The sequence below is a fragment of the Lycorma delicatula genome, chromosome 6 (genome assembly GCF_047948215.1).
Source record: "Lycorma delicatula isolate Av1 chromosome 6, ASM4794821v1, whole genome shotgun sequence".
NCBI lineage: Eukaryota > Metazoa > Arthropoda > Insecta > Hemiptera > Fulgoridae > Lycorma > Lycorma delicatula.
Genome location: NC_134460.1, coordinates 30,063,241 through 30,088,410, shown reverse-complemented (window position 1 = coordinate 30,088,410; position 25,170 = coordinate 30,063,241). Strand labels below are relative to the sequence as shown.

General features: G+C 32.5%; 1 protein-coding gene across 1 annotated transcript in view; it reads right to left on the bottom strand.

Moving 5' to 3' along the window:
* The window catches only part of Rgk3 (Rad, Gem/Kir family member 3), an 836,659-nt gene extending 823,011 nt beyond the window's left edge, over positions 1-13,648 (bottom strand). The window contains exon 1 of the mRNA XM_075369062.1: positions 13,365-13,648. Coding sequence (XP_075225177.1) covers positions 13,365-13,641 — 277 coding nt within the window. The 5' untranslated portion in view covers positions 13,642-13,648. The remainder of the gene's footprint in view (positions 1-13,364) is intronic.
* Positions 13,649-25,170: the final 11,522 nt, after the last annotated feature.

The following is a 25,170-nucleotide window of genomic DNA, read 5'->3' as shown; positions in this document are numbered from 1 at the left end:
AAAGTGTATCGACTTGAAAGGAGACTTTGTTAAAAAGCAAAACTATATTTGTCAGAAAAAAATACGTCTTTCTTTGGTAGGCTCAAAATTTTTCAGACAACTTAGGTACAATAATTTTCGAAAACTCTGGGGTAAAATACAAAAGACTGGGGTCAAAAAATACATTATTTTATTCAAAACATGGTCAATAGACTTAGGATCTATTTTTTTTTTTTCAATTTTTCAGATCACATTTTATATAAAACCATTAAAATTACCCCCTTAATTTGAGACCCATGAATTACATTCCGGCTTAATTTTACAGAAGGAGCAGAAATCAGAACGAAACCTTTCGTCAGCCGACTTTCGCTAACTAAGCGTTTCCAAACCTATGCTTAAATGAACTTATATATTTTCACCAGTAGAATATATATAAAAGCCATGAAGTCCGTAAAGTAGGGTGGATAAGTAACGAAATAAGGTTGAAACAACGTAATAATAATGAAGATTAATGCATCGGGAATTGATTTTATTTCATACTACTTTATACCTCGTCGTAGTAGAAAAAAGCGAATAAATTTCAGGAAAATTTAACAAGAGAAATTACATTAAGTAAAAACTGTTTAATTTCAAAGAATAAATAAATAGAAAATTTACATTTCATCACAATTTTTTGTTTATTGAGTTTTAATATACGCATCGTTACTGTTTATTATTTTCAAACAATAATACATGAAAATTTTTTGCTTTTTTTAAATATTTAACAAACAAAAAAAATGAAAAAGTGTATAAGTAAAGTAGTAGGATAAAATTTGTATGCTTAACGTTCAAAGAAATCATCAAGAATCATTTTGTAAAATCTTTCCGTAATATTTTGGATTTTCTACTTTTAACGTGTTTTCAACGAGTAAGACAGGTCACGAGTAAATTTAGTCGAATAATTTATTGTTCAGTTGGATATTCACATACGCTGTATGAATTTTGATACTGAAAATGTTCCTTAATAGTAAGCATTTTACTCGGAAAAATAAAATTTTCAGTAATTTAATTTTTTTTTTCAGTAACTTAATTTCCCGTTCTTGGTAAAGATTTTCTGAAATTACGAGGTACGAGGAATTGTGGGCGGGATGAGTACCTCTCTCTCTTTTTCTGTTTAGCCTTCGGAACAACCTCAAGGTATTACTTCAGAAGATGAATGAGGATGATATGTATGAATGTAAATGAAGTGTAGTCTTGTACAGTCTCATGTCGACCATTCCTGTGATGTGTGGTTAATTGAAACCCAACCACCAAAGAACACCGGTATTCACGATCTAATATTCAAATCCGTATAAAATTAACTGCCTTTACTAGGATTTGAACGTTAGAACTCTCGAATTCGAAATCAGCTGGTTTGCGATGACGAGTTCACCATTAGACCAACCCGGTGGGTTGGGATGAATACCTAAGACCAGGAAACTGTCTTGAAACGCTCCTCTGGATAGACTAACACTTTGTCTCGTTTCAGGATCCCATAATGATTGGTTTGCTTGGCATTTCTCCCGCTACCACCCCTTTCGGTCGCCCATAAGATCGAATGTCTGTGCCATAAACAGCTACTGAGCCTCGAAACACTTTAGCGACCAGTGTCCAAAATAGCTCCTAGAGTTTACCTAACAGCGCGAGCGGACTAAGCGCGGTGCCATTCCGGCTTGCGTGTCCCAACCGCTTACTTGTCATATATTTGCTAAAATGGGTAGGCGCACCCCGTCAACTACTAAAAATATATGCGACATCCATAAATTAAAATTTACTTCGTCTAGACAGAAATTCGCTGCCACGCCTAGGTCGCTGAATGCCGCCATATTAAAGCGCTTGGAGCCTTAATTAGTTGGTGGTCAGCCGTATATCTCAAAGTTAGCTTCCTACGGCAGTGTGTTAGGAGTATTTTCCTTAAATAAATTATTGATGTCGGTTGAACATAGCAATCGCATCAAGGAACTCTCACACGGTCCGACTCGCCGCTTGTGAGTCCCATGGTGAGTAAAACACCACCCCCTTTTCATTTTCTTCCAATTTTTTAAATTCTTTTTTTTCTGGGATCTATATTGATTTTGGCTAGGCGCTCGCTGGATTTGGGCTAAAGATTCTGGGACATAAGTAGTGCAGCGACCATACTATTTGTGTAATTTCTTTAGTGTCGGGGAATGCTAATAAAATAATCCTGAGACTGTTTTTCCTTTCTGCTGCCTTTGCAAATAGACCAAACTAGGACTGAAATTATCTTCTTTATTCTCTCTAAAATGCACATTCATACAATAGATATCAATAATAACATAAAAACCACTATGTCTCTACAAAATATAGAATCTAACAAGTCTTTTTTAACAAGAATGTTTTAATTCGTTACATTATACATTAGTATACGTTTAGTAGGCTTTAAATTTTCCCCTGCTGGGACCTGGCGCTGACTGGTCGCTCGGATGGTACATTTGAATGCCATAAGTCACGCTAACTGTTAAGAAAACTGTTAACTTAAGTCGCATACTCTACACGCACTGTTCATTGCATTCATTGCTGAAAGGTATTTAGCGATTCGGTGTACTGAATCTACTGAAATTTAACTGTTGAAATAAACGGTGGTCAATATTTTTTATTATTATGCCTTCTTTTAAATACATCAGCTTCTCGAGTTTTGTACTACAGTTTACTAATAGGGTGTGTGATCACCAAATAAAAAGATATTATATATTATATGCAGATACTTAATCATAATCAATCAAAATTATATGTACTTGGTAAGATAAATCTAAGCAAAGATTCCACTATTTTTTATATAAAAAAAATTAATAAATAGACAAAAACTATTTTTTATTTGCAATAAACGTGATGAACTTTTGCATAAAAATGCTTTAATTTTTATTAATAAGAAATAAAAAGTTACCATATAGATTTTTCTTTTCTTTTTTTGAATTTACATGATAAGCTAAAATTAGATATATGCTTCACATAATATAGTGTAGCTGCAATAGTGGTGTTTATATTAGCAAGAGCGTAATCTTTAGTATACCGGAAACTTCATTTAGATTGCTAAACCGTAGTAGACGTTTCGACCGATGGATTACTTCAGTAGACTAATAGTCAATGACATGCAACTGAATCTCCGTTAAGCCGAACGGCAGTGAAGATCAGAGAATTTCTGTGGCCTGCATAATTAACAGTTTCGTATTACTGCTCTTTCTATTAATATCCTTTAGTAGGTAGATTCGATAACATTTTAGAAACATGTTTTGCATACAGTAGACTACATTAACATACTAGAATAATTTTGCATTTCATTTGTATGTGTACATAGTTTTTATATGTTAATTTTTTTTAATACTTTTAAAATATTTGTTCATTAAAAAGCATTAACATTAAATTTCTGAATAATTTAATAAAACTATATGTATGAATATAATAGAAATACATAATTTAATAAAGAAATTCATTCATCAGAAGTAAAATATAAAGGCTGAAAACAAGTCCGCGTATAAAAAAAAAGATAATAATACTTTACGATAAATAAAACTGTAAAAGAAGTACATGTTTAACTTTTTTTTTTAATTTTTAAAAAGAAAAGAGTTTCATATTGTGCGGGGAAAATTATTTCATAAAATGTGTTAAAACAGAGGTTTTTCACTTTTTTGGATCTTTGAATCCTGCTCAGTACAAATTATTTTGTTTATAATAATAAATTTTAATACAAGAAATTAGTAACTTTTTTTTGCTAGATGATATCACCACATAAGCTTGAAAGCTTCTGCGTAGGATATGGAATTGTAGCGTATGAAAGATGCCACGCGCGACCGGGATTCGAATTCAGGACCTCCGGATGAAAGGCCGAGACGTTACCACTCGTGCCACGGCTTTAAAATAAATCTGTCCACAGCTAAGTTTTCAATTTTTCTTTTGTTTTACGATCACATTTATGAATTCTTTTATATATATACTTTTGTAAAAAATATATCTGTCATATTTTAAATATGAAACTAATAGAAATCCCTAATTTGTAGAAATCACCTCCGCGACCACCATTTGTAGCGTGTGAAAATGCCATGCCTGAACCGAGACCTTTGGATGAAAGGCTGAGACGCTACCATTGGCGCCTCGGAGGCCGGCAGAAATCACTACTTGGGCCGGTTTTTCAAAAAATTCAATCATTTGCCACCATTTTCAAATTCATGAGAAGACACCATCCTCAGTGTTATACATTCAAGTTTTTCAGTAATATTATTTTTAAAGATATAAAAGTAAAATAAATTAAAAATTTATCATCGTTACGTGCCATTTATTGATTAAAATGTATTTTTAAACCAACAAACGATGTAAAATCATGCTAAACGTTTTACCTTTTTAGGTAGATTTCATAAGAAAGCTACTTATTGTAATGGGTACCATGATTCAACTTCCGGAAAATTTTGACAGATCTTCGCGTTTCACATCCCCCAGGCCCCAAAACCACCGTCATCTCAAAAATGTATTTATATATTTTTCACTTTCTTATGGACAAGGTAACTGCCGTAATTTTGCGCCAATCACTTTCAAATTGTTCCATAAAAATAACTCGTCCAAAAATCTCAGTCAAATTTGTTAATGGTCAAAATCGGAAAATGGGGGTGCTTTATCGAAAAAACAAAATTTCGCTATAACTTTCTTATTAAGTAAAATATCGAATTCGTTTAAAGTCCCTACTATTCTTTGAATAAGGGCCTAAAACTTATCTAAGTAAAGTTTTTTGATATCGCCAACCATTGACCCAGGAGGTGGAAAAATGGGGTTTTGAAGACAAAACAGATCATACCTCCCTTAATAGGCACAGTATCGAATCGGTTTAAAGCGATCGTTAATCCTCTAAATATTAGCTAAAACTTATGTCTGAAACAATTTTTGATATTACCAACCGTTACGGCAAGGAATGACCAAAATATTGCTGGAATTGTAAGAAGAATTGTCGTATGCTAAACATGTGAAATTTTTTTTTACATGCAACCATTGTATTGAGTAAATTTGAAGTTTTTCTTAACTTAAAGATGAAAATCTTTTTTATCCCCTTTTTAGCACCGGTGAAATCTACCTCCGTCTTCCGGCGTGCCGAAAGGGATTTTTTTTACTAATTTTTAATTTTAATTTGTAAAACATATATTAATATGTAAAATGAATCATTTAAAATAAATAATTAATTCCATAATGCAGCTCTAAAATTACAGTTAACTATCAAAAGCTTTGAATAAGCTTTTATCAAAAGTGTTTAAATTTTTTTGAGAACATCTTAAACAATAATTTTATATCAATAATATAATTACGCGGAAAATATGTATTTAAACAATTTCTTCCTTTGACAAATATATACTAAAATTACTAACACGCAGTTAGAAATATTCAAACAAAATTTAAATAAATAAACTAAATTTAGAAATCATGATTTGTTTAACGGCTGAGATATGCATTTTGCTATAGACTTTCATTTTTTTCTTTGTGATCTTTTCTGATTCATTTATTAATTAATCAAATTAATTAAAACATTTATTTTTATATGCATAATGAATTTCCTTATGCTTGTTAGTGAGAATATTATATATATTCTAAACCGTATAAAAAATACCACATCTGACAAATATTCGAACCCAGAATATTTCGGAAAAAAAAACAGAAACGCTACCATTGTGCTACAGAGATTACTCATTTATTTCATCTCATTTCAGTTAAAACGATGATATAGTTGCTTTAATCTCATCGAATTAAGGCAAACATTTCGTCACAAAATTGAATAAAATGTTGAGCATTTTAAAAAAATTAGGGTTCAAATACAGAGATAGAAGAACAATTGCTAACATGTACAGGAACCAAACAGCAACAGTAATAATTGAAGAACATAAGAAAGAAGCCGTAATAAGAAACGGAGTCCGACAAGGATGTTCCCTATCTCCGTTACTTTTTAATCTTTACATGGAACTAGCAGTTAATGATGTTAAAGAACAATTTAGATTCGGAGTAACAGTACAAGGTGAAAAGATAAAGATGCTACGATTTGCTGATGATATAGTAATTTTAGCCGAGAGTAAAATGGATTTAGAAGAAACAATGAACGGCATAGATGAAGTCCTACCCAAGAACTATCGCATGAAAATAAACAAGAACAAAACAAAACTAATGAAATGTAGTAGAAATAACAAAGATGGACCACTGAATGTGAAAATAGGAGGAGAAAAAATTATGGAGGTAGAAGAATTTTGTTATTTGGGAAGTAGAATTACTAAAGATGGACGTAGCAGGAGCGATATAAAATGCCGAATAGCACAAGCAAAACGAGCCTTCAGTAAGAAATATAATTTGTTTACATCAAAAATTAATATAAACGTCAGGAAAAGATTTTTGAAAGTATATGTTTGGAGTGTCGCTTTATATGGAAGTGCTATAAAGTGCTTTAAATGCGGTGCTATAGGAGAATGTTAAAAATCAGATGGGTGGGGTAAAGTGACAAATGAAGAGCTATTGCGGCAAATAGATGAAGAAAGAAGCATTTGGAAAAATATAGTTAAAAGAAGAGACAGACTTATAGGCCACATACTAAGGCATCCTGGAATAATCGCTTTAATATTGGAAGGACAGGTAGAAGGAAAAAATTGTGTAGGCATGCCACGTTTGGAATATGTAAAACAAATTGTTAGGGATGTAGGATGTAGAGGGTATACTGAAATGAAACGACTAGCACTACATAGGGAATGTTGGAGAGCTGCATCAAACCAGTCAAATGACTGGAGACAAAAAAAAATTTTAAATGCGGAAGGAATACGTAAATCATGGTAGAAATCATCTTTTTAAACATTTTGTACCTAATATTTAATTTTTATTAAAGTTATACGATGCATTAGCGAGTGTGTATGTTATTGTTTCGTAGCATGTAACATTTATGTCTTCCACCACTGAAGTGTTATTTTGTGATGTGGGTGTGCTATGAACTGTGTAGGTGTTTTGTACCGATTATACCTAGAAGAAAGGTTGCGACCAGCTTGGGCCCTAGGATAATCCTGGGATGAGAGACCCCTTTGGGACTTTATAATTAAGTAACTATTAAATTATTTTTTTTTTTAAATCCTGATTTTTTTTTTACTTATATTACTATGTTACTTACACAATATAAGAAAATTAATGAAATACGATTAATAAAATAATCTGTTCCGTATGTCAACGAAGTTAAATAACGATGGATATGCACTTTAAATTGAATTTTTAACTCGTTCTGAACGTATTATTTTATTAATGATCGTAGCACTTAATTTATTTTAAAATAGTTAAGTTAATTATTTTCACTACTTCACAATATTAATGACGAGACTTTTGTTACGAAGTAAAATTACTTATGAAACTCCATTTTATATTTCCTAATATTTTAATCGCTTGGTTTTATAAATACAACAACGCTCTTCTACTGCCAACACCTTTTACGAAGTAAAAATTGCTATTGTTATTTTGTTTCTTTATTGGCCTGTTGACAGATTTATGTGATTTCACCGTCCGTAAATCTACTTTAACCAATTCTATAAAAAAAGATTTCTGTAATATATAAATGAAAACAATGTGTCCCACCGTTGTTTGAACATCAACACACTGAAATTAATTTACTTTTCAATTCAGTTTTCTTTTGTGTGTGTGTGTGTGTGTGTGTGTGTGTGTTTTATAAATGAAGGGCAGAGAATTAAAAATTTCAGGAATAACTATTATCAGTTTTTTAAAGAAATATTTTATTAATAACAACAAAATATATTAATCAGAAAATCAATTACCTATTAAGTTAAAAGCAACGCTTTATATTGAAAATAAGGTAAGAATAATTAAAATTAATAAAACAACATTTAACTCTATTAGTTATTCAATTAAAAAAACAGGCTCCAGTTTGACCGACACATTAGGAGATTATCAACGTAAAAAAAAATTTTACGTTAAATTAATAATGAATTCTAAATATAACTACAAAGAAAGCGTGAATTTTCTATTCAGAGCTATATTTAAAACATTTACTTATTGCTATACAAAAAACGAACTGCTGTTTTTTTTTTTTTTTAATCGTAATTCTAAAGATATTTATTTTTAAATATAGTTTTATTAAATTATCTGACATCGTAATTATTTTATTAAAAAAGTTATAATAACAAATAAATATTCATAATGTTTTAATATTTTGATTTTACAATAACCTATAATCATTGTTCCGATTAATTTGTGCTAATAATCAGCCTGTCAATATAATAGTAACGTACTGCGGTTAAGGCGTGCTTAAAAAACTACCGCAATGCGCAAAACCACAAATGGGAAATCATAGATATAATGTCCATAGCTTCATTAAGCGTATGGCAGAGAGTACTTCTGGGAAAAAGGAGCTACAATAATAACATATATATATAGGCATGTGTATGTGAATGTGTGTGTGTGTGTACACGCGTGCGCGCATTACATATATATTGTTAGGGTGTAATTTTAGAGTTCACAAACTTACAACTGCTCACAAACAGATTTCCGGGAAAACCCAGTAATAAAATATCTGTGCAATTGTAACATTAAATAAATTATTATGGATCTAGGCTTTCAGAAAATTTATCTTATATACCCACACGAAAAAAAGTTTTATTTTTTAGATTGTCTTTTTTTAAATTTATTAATGACTAGCAGATCCGGCAATGCTTCGCTATTGCTAGATTTGATTATATATATAAATTAAATGAACACAATTGAAAGTTTGATAAAACATTAACAAAATGAACATTACGGAACTTCACAAAATTTAACCTTTCCCTTTTACCCTCTCTCCCTTTCTACATTTTCCTCTTTTTTCTTTCCCCCTTTTCCTTTTCCTTTTTCCCATTTTCATTTTTCCATATACCCTTTCCCCATTTAATTTTTTCCTTTCCCCTTTCCATTTCCTTTTCCCCGTTTCCCCTTTTTTCTTTTTTCCATTTTCCCGTTCTTTTCTTTTACATTTTTTCGATTTTTCGCTTTTTCAATTTTTCCCTATTTCCCATTTCCGATTTTTTCCTTTCTTCCTTTTTCCCCGCGCGTAAATCGGTCCAGTAGATTTTAGTCAATAGCGGACACACATATCAGAACATTGAAATGGAATCGTAAAATATTTAGTATAGCGTGTGTTGCTTTTACGTCCGATAGCACTGTTTTTCAAAAAAAGTATGTTTTTACCTGTCACAGGTGTAACATCTTAAGTATATAAATAGTAGATAAATAAAAACACGCGGGTATTCGAATGCAACATTATATCAAAATTTCAAAGCAATCGGTGAAGAACTTTCGGAGATTTAAGATTTTGAACAAACAAACATTTACATTTTTATTTACGTAGATGATAAAATAAAAGATTAAGATCTAGATTAATTAATTTTGTTTTACTGTAAATTTTTACGGCCGAAATTTTAAATATAAAAAACGCAAAACAAGGTACATTATAACTCGATAAGATAATAAATATTTCTTGCACAATTAAGATATTAGTGACTGATATATCTATTATTTCAAATATGTAAATGCTCAAAACGTTTAGCGTATTTTTTATGAAAGCCATCTTGTAACCGAAAATTAATAAAACAGAGTTGTACGACTCTCCCGTCACGCGGCTAAAGCAGTGTACCGAGAAAGTCCTAAAACTGTGGATCGTTTCTGATGTACAGCTTACCCACACATCACAAACAATTTAAAATAGTTATTTTATTTAAATAAAAAAATTTTTCGTTTATTTAATTCAATGATTCTAACTCAAGCGCGCGCGCATACCGTATTTAATTCGCGCGGTTGTGGCGATACTTTAATGAATGAATGAATGTGACGGAAGCAATTATTGAAAACCATTTTGTAGCCAAACCGAAAACAGGAAGACCATTCTCATTAAATAGTTACTGAAATAATTTTTAAGGACGGTGAATGTTACTTGTAATCTGAGGTACTGGAGAGTGAAAGTCTGTGAAGTATTGAGTGAATGTCTGAAGAAGTACAGTCCGGTGATCTAGAGGACCTGTCTTATTTTTCAGATCAAAAAATATAAGGAACCATGAAGTTACGGTTTCTTAGGCTATAAGAAATCAAGTATAAATTATTTCTTGATATCAAGAAATCAAGTTATAGGTCTTAGGCATGGTATGCAAGGCCTTATATAACGCCTTAAAAATTTCAGTGTGACCGCATTTCACCGGAGTAACCAAAATCAGAGGGAAATTTTTCGCTAGCCGTAACTCGATAACAAAGCGTTTTCGGATATACTCGTATAATGCTTTTCCTTATATCAAATTCTACAATCAATTTCCAAAATTATTTCTTTTTAATCTTGAATCACCTGAACATTTACAGATATATCAGATATATATATATATATATGTTCTCTTCGTTGGGGTAATAGTTTTAGGTCATAAAATTATTTTATGACAAGCCTCCGAATAAACAGTTAGACGTAAAAGATGATATTTGGCACATAATGTTTCCAACTCAAAATTAAACTTCCGGTAACTAAATGGAATATGCACAATTACTCATAGCTTAAAAAATTGTACATAATAATATATTTGTAACTTCAGACTTACCAACTTATAAATAAATTTACTACTGAAAATCTTATTCTATTCTGAGTTATAAAAGTCAGTCCTAAGTTGTTTTTTTTACAATTTAATTAATTAATCTAAACTTATAATAGAATAAATTTAATACTAGTTTCAGCATCATTAAAATTGTATTTTTTCTTGTATTTAATTCTTTTTTTTTTAGTTGAATTAATCGTTAACGAATTTTAATGCAAGGTTTCTAAATAGACCCCTCCTTAAACCGCATTATCATACTCTAATTTACCGTTTTGACATTATATTGTTACGAAACTGTCTCTATTTGTGCATCATCCATCCAGAAAAAAGTATATTTATAAACGTTTATGAAAAGTAACAGCAATATTAAAATTTTTATAATGCTGTTTAAAAATTTACGTTTTTCAAATTTAAATTTTTTGTCAAGTGTTAACAAACACTTTGACTAATATTTTCTATCTTTATAAAATGTTAATTAATCTGCATGTTAATGATTTCAACCCATTTTAAAACAAACAAAGGAAAATACAATAAAAGCATGTTGGTAATATTAATAATTTATTTTTTTAAATTGATAACAGGTAATTTAATTTTTTCTAATTATTATCTGTTTTCAGTGGGATTTAATTTTTTTTTTTTTGTACACTCGTCTACCCACCATTTATCATAATATTAAAACGTAACAATATATTAAAATAAGAAATCCACCGGGTTGGTCTAGTGGCGAACGCGTCTTCGCAAATCAGCTGATTTGGAAGTTCCAGCGTTCAAGTCCTAGTAAAGGCAAGTGCCTTTACTTTTATAGGGATTTGAATACTAGATCGTGAATACCGGAGGAGTTCTTTGGTGGTGGTTGGGTTTCAATTAACCACACATCTCAGGAATGGTCGAAGTGAGACTGTACAAGATTACATTTCACTTACACTCATACATATCATCCTCACTCATCCTCTTAAGTAATACCTGACGGTAATTCCCGGAGGCTAAACAGGAAAAAGGAAGAAAGGAAGATAAAATAAGAAACTGAAAAATTACTCAATGTCCTGTAAACAGTCACCTGTCCCTTCAATTTATTATTTATGCTGTACGCAAATATTTTTCACAAAGGGATCGGTAACAGACATATAACATATAGCAGTCAATGTTTTTACTTTCTTTTCTAAATCAAAACTTATTCATTATTTATTTCAACAGTTTATGTTGTTGATATGTATACTATTTAATTTGGCTAAAAAACCGAACTTTAAATAAACTTTTATATAGATATTTTCTTGCTTACGGGAGGAAAAAATTTAGGTCAATGGTATAAAAAAAAAATATAGCAAGAGTTGCTATATTAACTTGCGATAATTACTCCAGTATTTATTATTTGGTGATAAAATATTACATCTGTCACTCAATGGAAACAAAGGTACTTTATGTTTAGATAGATATGTTTGTTTTTTTTTAAATTCAGTATAAAGATATACATATTTTTCTTATTTTAGGGACTTTTGTGTGGAATAATTTTGAATATATATCCAAAAACTAGTAACTTTTTTTTTTATATTCAGCTAAATTTTAGTGCGTAAGTACATAGATTTAAACAACTAAAAAAATAATTCAGAATAAATTTTCATTACACAATTATTTCATGTTAAAATATTTATCTCATCCGATAGAAAGTACCAACCATTTTTAAAACTTTTTTAAAAATAATAAGCATAATTTAAACTAACATTTTTTTAGCTTTCTAGAAAACGTTGTCATGAATTCGGTAAAAAAATTGCAAAGAAAAAGTAGTCATACCATAAAGGCAAAAATTATGAAATGTACAAATGACAAAGTAAAATACGACTTAAATTTAAGGTAAAATGAAATATTTTAAAACAATAATTTCCTTAAAACATTGTTTACTGCTTTAATTAATTATAGAAAATTATTGTTTTGCAAATTCATAGATAAAAAGTTTGTTTAGAAGATAGAATGTATATACATAAATATTTGTAACAATGCAAATTTATGTCTGAAATAAAGTCACCTCATTTATGTCCGCAAGGTGTTTACCAAAGCATAAAGTAAAGAATAATGTGTTCGGTTTGTGTTTGTAGGTTCTTTGTCAGAGAATTCTAGTACGAACGAATCGACACAACCGATTTCAATGAAACTGTAAGTTGTATAATTTTATAAAACTTTTTTATTTCAAACGGGAGTCACCCGTTTGTTTTTTGTTCTGGACAAAAAAGGTTATTATTTACGATTTACTCGCTCCCGTTGCATTTTAGCGAAAAATCTCAAAAAATAAAAACTAAAGTAAATCAAAATTTAAAAACTTTTAACGGAGTTCGGGTTTTTTATTTAAAAATCCCGTTCTCATACCAAAATTGTGTTTTTTTTTAGTTACTTACTTGAAGTAAAGATTGAAAATATTTTTTTCGGAAATGTAACGAAGGAATCCTTCCGGATAATAGACTAGTGTACACATCCGAATGAATAATAATTATAATTATAATCTACTGATATTTAATGTTTCGTCATAAAATTTAATTTGTTTTATGTAAGAAAAACTGATGGAAAAATATTTATACCTAAATAATCCAAACAAAATGAGTAGATTAATAGTGAATTATCGTATGTGGTACCGTAGCAATATATGTAAAAAAAAAAAACTTTGACAAAACAAGAAAGTAGTTTGTTTTTTAAAAGTTATTTAGCAAACAATCAACAGGAGACATGTGTATAAATAAGTAACAGTATTAATTCTTTTATAAAGAAAAAATAAGAACAAAACAAAAGCATTTTTATCTAATTTACCTGTAGTTTCAGACAAACGCGGTTCACTACTTCCTGAACGCATACTATGATTACTTCCCATTTCTTGCTGATTAGCAGCGACAGCCCTCCGGCGAATAGATTTATTTCCAGTTAAACGTGCCGATTGTGATCTAGCAGCAGGTCGTCGTCGACGACCTCCTTCAGGAGGTGGTGTTCCAGGTACCATCGCTTCCATACTAGAAAACGAAGGAGCACAGATCGACGCGGAGCGCCCTTTGCCTTGGCGCGCCGCTAAATTAGCCTCCTCCATCGTCATACTCCACGCACGAACTGATTTGCCCGTTGCTGTTGCACACCAACCGCACCCCAAGCCAGCCAACTTCAAACAAAAAATACCTAACCCCAAAAATACTCCCCTTACTACCAACTTAAAAACCTCATTCCTTTCACTTAAAACAAAGTTGCTCACGTTATTCATTTCAAATCGATCCTAATACAATATATTAACATAAAATTTTAATCATTTCATATTTATTATCGAAACAACAAACGGTACGTTTATCTTAAACTAATTAAATTTAAATAACCTAAACTATATGTTTAAACATAGATTGAGCTGAAACTATTTTTTTAAATTAATGTATTATTATTATTTATTCAGCTTTTGAGACATTATTTTTTTCCGAACATGGAATAATATATCAGGAAAAAACACGATTTGTTTAATAAATATAACAAATAAAAGTTATATAAAATAAAAATAGTTCTTTTCCTCGTCTTGTCTTACATACACGCGCACGCACATTTTTTTTGCTGTAAATCATACTCTTTTTTTTTATCCTCCCAGTCCACCGTTAAGTATTGCTTCAGAGGATGAGATGAACGGTTGATTTGTAGCATGTGTGAAAATGCCATGCCTGACCGGGATTCGAACCCGGGACCTCCGGATGAAAGGTCGAGACGCTTCCACTCGCGCCACGGAGGCCGGAAATGAATCGTAAACTTAAAATATCTTACACATACGTATACACCAGTAAATATCATTTTTTTTTTTAAATTATATTTCTAATTACTTAATAATTACGCCATGTTTAAAAAATTTCCAATTTTAAAGCACATAATTACTTTTATCAGTAAAACAGGGGTTCATGCTTAACAATATTACGTAATTTGGAGTTACGGGTCCACTGGTGAAAACTTACTGTGGATTATGTTTCTCTACTTAAAGTAAGAATTTGACGTTTAAATAAAATAAAAGATCGACATTTGAATATTAACGTAACTAAAACACATTTAGATAACCTGGATGAACAGATTTAGTTACAAAAATATTTCAAAATAAATCGAAATTACCAGATATACCGGATGGCTGAAAAGTAACTTACAATTCCGTCTAACTTTTTTTATAATTAAGATAACTGGGTGCGTTCTTTGGCATTCTTCCTTGTACCGAGAGGCTGCTTCAATGAACGTATATTTCACTCTTTTTGATTTTTGGACGTTGGGAGGGCAAATCAAAAATTTCAAACGGGACCAATGGTCAATTGATGTATGATTTTAAAGAGCTCGATGGGAGAGAAAAATTATATATTTAAAATTAAATTCTTATCGCCCGATTCAAAATTGCAGCCAACAATGTGTTTATTTCAGTTAGAACTACGTTTGAATGCTCCTCTTTAATTATTTTTTTATTTGAAATATTCCGATTCTGTACTTGGAAATTTTCCCCGATAAGAGAGGCTAACCCAGTAAGCCCCCAATTTAAAGTAATGGCCTTCAGGGGACGCCGGGAAAAGGACGGCTCAAAAATGTTAAATGAGATACATTGTTTTAAAGATTTTTGAAATACAAGCAAATATCAAAAAAATTAAATTCTGGCTATTTAAATCAAAATGATGACCACAAACGTCATTACAATAATTAAAAATTAAAAAAATTAATTATTAAAAATTTTCAAATACTTGTAATTAAACTTAAAGTCTTGAGTTTAAAAGTTATTAAATAATAATTAATTTACTCATTTTTAACATTAAAATTTTACACAGCACAGATATTCAATTTCTCACAGCAAGGCCAATATATATTCCATGACATCCTCTAGGGAGAACACTCCTTCAACGGCCGCTCTGTAGCCCATCTTGGACTGATTAAAAATGCATATTCCTTATCTTCTATCATGGCAGTATACACCAATCGACGTCTTCCATCTCTGTCTGGCATGGATGCAAACCCAGTGCCGACTGGATGCAACGGCATCCAGCATCCCCCGGGAGCACCCAGCAGCGGCAATCCTGTTGGACTCCCACTGAAGGCTGGCCTTCCACCGTCACTCTCCGCCAGAAAACCACCCAACTACCTCTCCTTTTCTGCAAGCTTTCTAAAGAGTACATCTTTAAACCAAATGTTCCATTTTTCATGCGAAGCCAACATATATTTCATAACCTCCTCTGGGGAGACCACGCCATCAAATGTCCGGTCTGTAGCCCATCATGGACACATTAAAAATGTGTGTTCTACATCATCTCTTTCATGGTAGTACACACATGTCGGTGTCTCCCGTCTCCGTCTAGCATGAAGGTAGACATTGAACGACCCATGCCGAGTGAATCAATGGGTCGTCCAAAAATCCATCTCACCGTGTCTCCTGTTAAGCCAGGGCCTGACACACGGTATGAGCCGATGCGTCCAGTGGTGGCCGCATCCCATCTCTCCTGCCATCGATCAAATATCCTGATCTTGGCATCCGAGACCTCCATAACCCGGTATCTATCTTCCCGCTCCTCCGCCAGCATTCAATCGTACCCATACAGGATATCACGAGGATGACCTCAGGCGAAACCGACCGGTATGCCATGGCCACACGCAGCGCAAGTCTTCTATAAGTGCTGTATATCTTAGTACAATTACGCTTAACCTTCAGATCTTGAAACCATATCGGAGATGCATATAAGATGACCGAGGCCACTGTGGACGCTATCAGTCTTCTCCTGGAAGCGCGGGAGCCACCGATCCTAGAGACTGCCGATGACACTTTCTCCGTTTTCTTGCACATTTCATCAATATACATATTGTACCCCCTCTTACGAACCATCCAGACACCAAGATACTTCGCTCTCTCCGAGGGGGGTCATTTCTATTCCTTCCAATGTGACGGAAATCGTCGGGGTCTTCCTTCTTCCCGTCCGTCATCTGGATCATTTTAGTTTTATGAGGTGCAACCTAGAGCCCTCTAGCCTTTAGCCAGTCCATCCCCACCACCATGGCTCGGTTTGGCCTGGAACTTAACCTCACTAAGTTTTCCTTCCCGTCACCATAATGGCAAGGTCATCCACCTTAGGTGAGTAACTGCACCCCTGCCAGCACCTCAACGCCCAGGAGGCTGTCATATGCCACATTCCATAATAGGGAGACCACAACTGACCCCTGGGGTACCCCTTTCTTCATGGTCATGACGACCTCCTCACCCTTTTTGGAGGTAATCAGCATCTCCCTACCTGTCAAGTACTCTTGAATCATTTTGATCAGGTAGGGAGAAGCCTTCCTGTTCACCAGCAAGTCCAAAATAGTATTCCAACCAATAGTATGAAAGCATTTTCAATATCTACCATAATTAACACCAGTATCTACCAAGTGTATCTAGTTCCAGATGCAGCCACCTTAGCATTACTTTATTTTACTGAGTTGAATATTTCTACGTGACTGTTAGATGGAATGAATTTTTTTTTTAAATCTGGACACAAAAAGCCTTCAAAGTAACAAACAAATCAGAACAAATTATTTTATGTAGCATCAATATTTGTCAATCATCAAATCAAAATTAAGTTAATCAAATCATAGCGAGAGTATCGTTGTAAGGAATGCAAAGTTTAAGGAAAGAAGTGTAGACCTTCTGCAAAAAAGGCGGCCATCCATTAGTGAAGAGAAGGTTGAGGTTGTGCAGCAAGCATTTCTATATAGCTCTTCCAAATCTAACTGTCACATATCTCATGAACCAGGGATTTCCCAGTCAACAGTGCACAAAAGTTTACACAAGAAACTAAGGTTACTCGCATACAAAGTTCAAATATTACAATATCTACAGCCAGATGATGGCTCTCGTCATGCTGCCTTTGCAACTGAGATTTTGCAACAGATTAATAACGACAAGTATCTGCAGCGTGTGTTTTTCTCAAATGGGGCTACTTTCCATACCTCAGGGAAAGTAAACAGGCATAAAGTAAGAATATGGGGCTCAGAAAACCTGTACTTTACAATGCAAAAAATTAGAGATTCCCTAAAGTGAATGTGTGGTGCGGTTTGATGCATAACAAAATCACTGGTCCCTTCTTTTTCACTGAGAATCAATAACAGCTAACATTTACCTGGATATGCTTCAACAATTTGCTACACCTCAACTAAATAACTTGCAACCTAGGGTGGTTTTCCAGCAGGCTGGTGCACCACCACACTTGGGATTACTAGTTCATGAATTTCTGAATGAATCATTTCATGGGCATGACGACCCTACTCCCTGCTCACCAAAATCACCTGACATAACTACCTTAGATTTTTTTCTCTGGGGTTATGTTAAGGACAGAACCTATGCAACATCCTACCTGATCTGAATCATTTTCAACTTGAGTTTCAGGAACAGAAAATAGTCTTCTGGAGCCAACTCGGGTGAATAGGGTGGGTGGGATAAGACGGTTATTTGATCTGTGGCATAATAACATGTTAAAACTGTTGTCATGTGTGCCAGGACATTGTCATGCAAGAGAATCCAACTGCCCAGATCCCGGTACATGAGCCACATTCGACAAATGCAACGTATCAGATGTTTCATTATTTCCAAATAGAATTTAGAATTCATGGTTTGACCAGTTGGGGCAAATTCATGAAGAATCCAGCCCTTTGAAATGAAGAATGTAATCAACATCATTTTCACCCTCGATTTTTGCTACTTCACTTTCACTGATCTTTGTGCTCCAGGATTCAACCAAGCAGCAGATTGATGCTTCGTTTGCAGATCATACATGAAACACCAGATTCATCCCCAGTTAAAATTGTTTGCAAAAAATTCAAGTCGCTATCAGCATTTTCAACGAAGTATAGAGCAAAATAAAGATCCACCTCTTTTTGTTCATCGGTCAAGATGGAACAAAACGAGAGCATACCTTTTGGCGGTTTATTTTTTCTGTTAGAATTGTATGTACCACGTCTTTATTGATGTTTAGCTCTTCTGCTATGGCCCGAACAGTAAGATGAGGTTGTTCCGAGTAGGAGCACATACACTTTCGCAACATTTACATTGTGAAAAAGCTGTTGATGGCCTCCTGCTTTGTTTGTCATCATCCAATGACTCTCCACCGTCTTCAAACCGCTTCTACCACATGTATGTTGTAGTATGAGATAAGGCTTCATCACCGAATGCTTGCTGTATCAGAGAATAAGTTTCAACGAAAGATTTTTGAAGTCGAACATTTTATTGCGCTTCTTTGTTCCATGTCACAAGCTCACACAAGGTCACATGAAACCAACGTATATGCATGAATATAATTTGAGACTGGAATGACAAAACGTGATGAAATTTTGTACACACAAACTCATCAAACATCGTACTACACAGTTCCTTGGTTGTCCATGAGATGGTGCTACTTGTATCAACTACACAAATTTAGTTTGGAAACTTTTCAGAACTACTTTGTATACATACCTATGTCGTAGGCAAACTGAAAAATCAGGCTTATTGGAAAATTAACAGCTAAATGGAAATTATAAATATAAACTAACCAAACTTAATCTACTCTTGCATGGCTCGCAACTTCACCCGCTAGTTAGGTTAGCAAGCATATGTTAAGTTCAGATAGATTATTTTTATATTAACAATTATAAACAATAGAATAATAAATATAAGAGAGGTTATCTGTAAAGTAAAGACTGTTTAATTGTAAAAAAATTTATTCTGTAAACCTTATAGATATTTTTTATTTCTCTTAAACTACATACCTTATACTACTCTATGTAATCACCACATGAATTAAGAAATTATCATAGCAACACCAGCTTCAATATACCCTCATCAAATTCTTCTGCTGCCAGTCCATTTGGTAGCACCCTGTTTGAAAAATATTTGAAAAAATCTTTTAGTGGTAAGTAATTCGCGGGTGTACATCATCACCCGCGAATTACTTACCATTAAACGTTTTTTTCAATTTCCCAAACAAATGGTAATCAGAAGGAGCTAAGTTCAGACTATATGGTGGGTTATCATAAATTTCCCATCCAAATGTTCTCAGTAAATCACGTATCAGTCCTCCAACATGTGACATACATTATCGTGCAGCAGGATGACACTGTCAGTCAGCCGCCCACATCGCCAATTTTGAGTGGTGTGCTGTAACTTACATATAATTCGCAGTAGGCTTCTGCATTTATAGTCATCCCACGTGGCATGAAATCAATCAGCAGCAGTATGCTAAACTGATCCCAAAAGACTGTGGCCATCAGTTTGCATTCAAATGGCAGTGGTTTGATTTTTGTTGGTCTGGTTGGTGATTGAGGATGACCCCATTCAACTGATTGCCATTTTCTCTCTAGTGTGTAATACGAAGTTCATGTTTCATCACTGGTAACAATTGAATTAAGGAACTCGATCACCTTTTTCTGTGTAGAGCATCAAAAATTCCAAACCTGATCCTGTTTGGATTTTTTTGTGACATTCCATTAAGACTTGCAACACCCAACGTGCACAAACCTTTCTGAAACCTAAGTGGTCATGAACAATGCTACCAATAACAGCTCTTGAAACATCAAGAAAAAGAAGGCCAGGTCAGAAATTGTTGAGCGATGATCTTTTCTGATTTCATTACCAATGCATTTCAACAAGCCCTTGGTGATTATCAAGGAAATCCTCGAACATTCGTCATCATGCACATTAATTCTGTTATTTCTAAACCTTTCACACCATTGTTAGACACTTCTTCCATTCATTATATTACCACCGTACGCAGCATAAAACTGCGTATGAATTTCAGCTAACTTAACATTTTGATGGATTAAAAAACGAATGACTATACGCATATCACAGTCGACGGCAACATCGATTTTCCTATTCATTTTATAATGTAATAACTAACACGTAATCAAAGATACTCCAAGGTGACAACTTACAGACAACAATGCAGTGTATAAATTACTAGTGTGGCTAGTTGTGTACTTGTTGTGAATTACACAAGTTTGCCAACCTTAAGGAGAGAAATTTCCAGCGATCTTTACTTTGGAGATATCCCTCATATTATATTTCAGTTTCCAATCAGCTGAGCGCATTGCAACAAGCCTGATGTTTCAATTTGCCTACAACATAGATATGTATACAAAGTAGGTCTGAAAATTAGGCATATACCACATATATGCCTAATTTAATATCGACAAGCGATAATGGTAGCAATGATGTGAGAGGGGCGCACAGTGTACGGACGCACAGATACAAGCACATCACTCCCACCCCACACTTCTCCTCCCACCAGAGCGGCGCTGCAGCCCCACCACTCTCAAGCTCCAATAAAAGAGTGTGCACGAGAGTGAATTGGCAATTCATCGTCGACCACCACCTGAAGAAGAAGTCTCCTGGCAGGCTCAATGTGGGACCTCCCGGCGGATGCCAACATCCCTGCCGGAGCAGTAGGCCGGCCTGCTGAGGAAGCCACTGGAAGAGGACGCTACATTCCTGCTCCAGCTCCACCTCGCTGGGCTTCAGTCAGCCTGGTCAGCCCGCCGAGGGAGCCGCTGGACGTGGACGCTACATTCCCACTCCAGCTCCAGCTCGCTGGGCTCAGCAGCAAGAGCCGGCCCAGCGTGGGATCGCTCAGGGAGAACCGCCTTAGCTGCGCCGGCAAAAGATGACCGATGCCGACCCGACACTGTGGGGTTCTGGGGCCACCACTGCCACGCTGTAGTGGGGACCTAACTACCACTGAGGGAAAGCCCAGTCGGACATCAGTGGACAAGCCGCAACTCCCTGACTTTGCCGGAGACCAGCTTCCGAAAACAACAGCTCTTCTCAGAGCTAACGCTAAAAAACGGTCCTTTTCAGGGCCACCATAAGGTTATGAATTATGTGCCGTCGAAGCCATTCGGCGACAATATATATACACATGTATATCCCAAGATTCCAAGAATTGCAATCGTGCTTTTACAGAACTTTTATACTGAAATAAACATTTTCCAAAAAAAAAATACATAAAATTTATTTCCCTATAAAATTTACCATAAAACACAAGCTATTTTAGAGATTACACAACCTGCACTACATGAAGTAAAAAACTCTTTGAAAATGCTTGCACTCTTAACACACAACAGCATGTAATCGAAAGTTAAAAATTTCATACTGTTAGGTATGACCCAATTGACTACTGTGGAAAAAATTAATCTTCTAACTAAATACCATTAACTACAAAAACAATGGACTTTTTATAGACAAAGGTACTCATTATTAGTGCTACATAGAATCTAATAAGTGGTTATCTGAAAATCTACTACTATGTTAAAACTGTTCTAATTATTCATTGCATATGAGGGGGTATATCCTAGGTGTCAGAAGATATACCCTAGTTGTCAATAATACTAATACTTTGTAAATTGGAAAAAAAAATGAAATTTTATTTTATGACAAGAGGGTTAGAAAACCAAACAAATAGGACACACCATCACAGCAGAGAATTAATATAATGGTATAAATAAAGAACACCTGATAGATTTGTTAAAATGTATATTGAAGATGACTTATACAGAGAACTGAACAAAAAAATAAAATAATTAAAATAATAATCCACTTAAAACTACTGTCAAACAGTAAAACCGCTACTAAAAATTAACACTGTTAAATAAATATACTTATGCATATGAATATTTTACATACATAATAAATATATGTAATATATTCTTACTCATTTCCAGTCTTTCAGTTTAAAAACGATCAGAGCCTTACTATTTAATTATAACTGGATACAAACTAAACACTAGAATATATTATGCGATACAAATTATTTACAATATATATTTTATTTATATATATATTTATATATTATTACAATATTCAATACACATCTAATTTACATATATATATATATATATAATCCGTTTAATTCCATACATATTTCTGTATAAAAATTACATTGACCGATACACATACAAATATATATATATATATATATATATATATATAAATCAGAATAAAGCTTGCTGAAAGAAATAACACATAGATTCTACATTATTAGTTAATGCACCACACTATAAATGTAATCATTTAGCAGCAATAATAAAATAATCTATATCTTCAAATTAAAAAAAAAAACTTTCTAATCTTTCAAGAAATTAAGTTATTAATTAACAAGATAAAATAAACAGAAAACCTAAGTGAAATTAAATATCTCTCAAAAAAAAACTAAAACATTGTTTATAGAAAAACATGAAAATCAAAATTATCTTCAATGAATTTTATATGAATGCATTCGGATAAAAATGAAACATCATACTGAACACACTTTCTACACATAACATATAATTTTGTTAAAATGAAAAAATAAAATTTTCTACAGCTTTGTTTTAATAAAACAAACTGTTTACATTTTTTTTTAATAAAAAAAAAAAACAGATTAAACATCAAAAATATAAAAACGCAATTAAAACTTCCAAAATATACACCAAAGTGTGTCTTACAAATATCTTAAATTATTATTTAGATAAACTTATTTATTTTGGGGAAAAAGGATTAAAAAATATATAAAACTGTCCCAAGGAACCACTGTGTCACAAACATATCTTTTATTCCACACTGCCAGTAGTATATATGCAAGGCATAAAGAATTAAATACACAGAGTGTGACAAAATGTGAAGCCTTCTTTAGAATTAACTTATGTTGCACGTAAGTGACATATATCAAACAAGCGATATAACTATATTTATACTACATTGAGTATACTAATTTTCAGATTTTGCTGAATATAACTCACATTAACATGATCAAAATACTATAGTTTATTTCTGCTACCTGTATATTAAAATTAATATCAATAAATATGGTAAAGAATATCTTCAAAAACACCATCACACAGCATGAATTCTATAAGTAAACCATGGGCTAACAACAATCATTCTCTACTCTTATTTCTAAGTATTAGTGGGCAATTCACGAAGTAAAAATTATTTTTTTTTAAATACTCAATATAGGAAAGATAATTACTATAATATTCATCAAATGTGATGGACAGTTAAGTTACTTTTCCAAAACATTTCTCACCTTCCATATTAAAAAAGAAACTGAAACTACATCTAAATTTTCAAGTCTAACATGTATTAATGAAAACTAGACTAATCACCAATAAATAGGAAAAACTAACCAATATTATTAAAAAGCAGTTAGTTTATAGATTTATATATTAAGTTTGTATATTTGATTAAATAAAATAATAGTACTGAAAAAGTAAACCATGTACAATAGTGCAACAAAAACTGAGCGTATACAATTGTTTAACTCTTAACCACCAAGATCCATTATTAATCTTCCAGGGTGGACTTTCTTTTTATGTTGTTTCAAAATGTATACATAGTTAATGATTCAGATAAGTTCATACATTACTATTACCACCCAATTCTAAATTAAAAACAAACAAAAATTAAAACAAAACTACTATGAAACTTTCAGTTGATGGTTTTTGTTGTCATACTGCTCAATCTAACTCTATTCTTCCTACAGAATATGAAATAAAAAAGCCATCAATATTTTCCAATTCAAAATAAGATTTAATTTTATTTGATTAATTATAAAATACTGTTGGGAACATATCTAAGCAGGCATTCAAACTTCTTTAGGAAAATTAAAATTTACATTTTGAATTAATAAAAATAATCTCAAAGTAATAATATAAAATAGTATTAAAATAAAATCACAATAAAATAAGATTTAAAAATAATGAGGTAGTAAAAATATTTGTTGTATGAACAGTTATATTGTGTAAATAAATTAATGTGTGTTTATGAAAAAACTAATTAACCTAGCAAACTGTCACTTTCTATAACAAGCACAGATTAGATGTGATGAAAGATTAACAGAATCAGCCAATAGTGTGGCCTGCCTATAGTCTTGGCTGAAAGTGAATATACTTGGATTGAGCAGTTAATTCAAATGACTTTTAAACAAAAATAACACAAGTAAATGGATAAATAAAGAAAAAAATATCAGATTTTCAGTCAACTTAGTAGGTATTTATTGATAAAATGTAGTATGTGCAATAGTAAAATTTATTCTTCAGGGTAGTTAATTTCAAAAGATAGATTTTTTCTAAACTACGGGAACTCCTGAATCCCTTGATATAAAAGACAAGAGATTGAAGAGATACAATGTTAACACTAAAAAAAAAATAGTAAAACAAGAAATATCTCCTTCAAAGGAAACTTATCAAAATACCTTACACTATTTTCTTTATTAATAACTGTAAATTAAATTAACTAAATAGTTTTTCTAACTAATAATCAAAGTTCAAATTAATTCAACGGTAAAAAATAAATTTCAAAAAGAAAATTATAATACAAATAGAGTTAAAAATGTATGAATTTGCCCTCATGAGGTGTGGCTCTAGGCAAATTTAATCTTTTGTTGCATGCTTTATAGCTGCACCAATCATCTCTGATGCAGCAATAGCTATGTCTAATAACAGATTTGATGCATTTGGTTGAAAACTAATCTATTTTTTAAAATATCAATTTTTGATTTTAAAAAAATTATCTTTTAATACACAATATATCATTTCTATGTAAACATGTTTTTTATGTAGAGAACAAAATAAAAGGTTGCATCAAACAAAATAT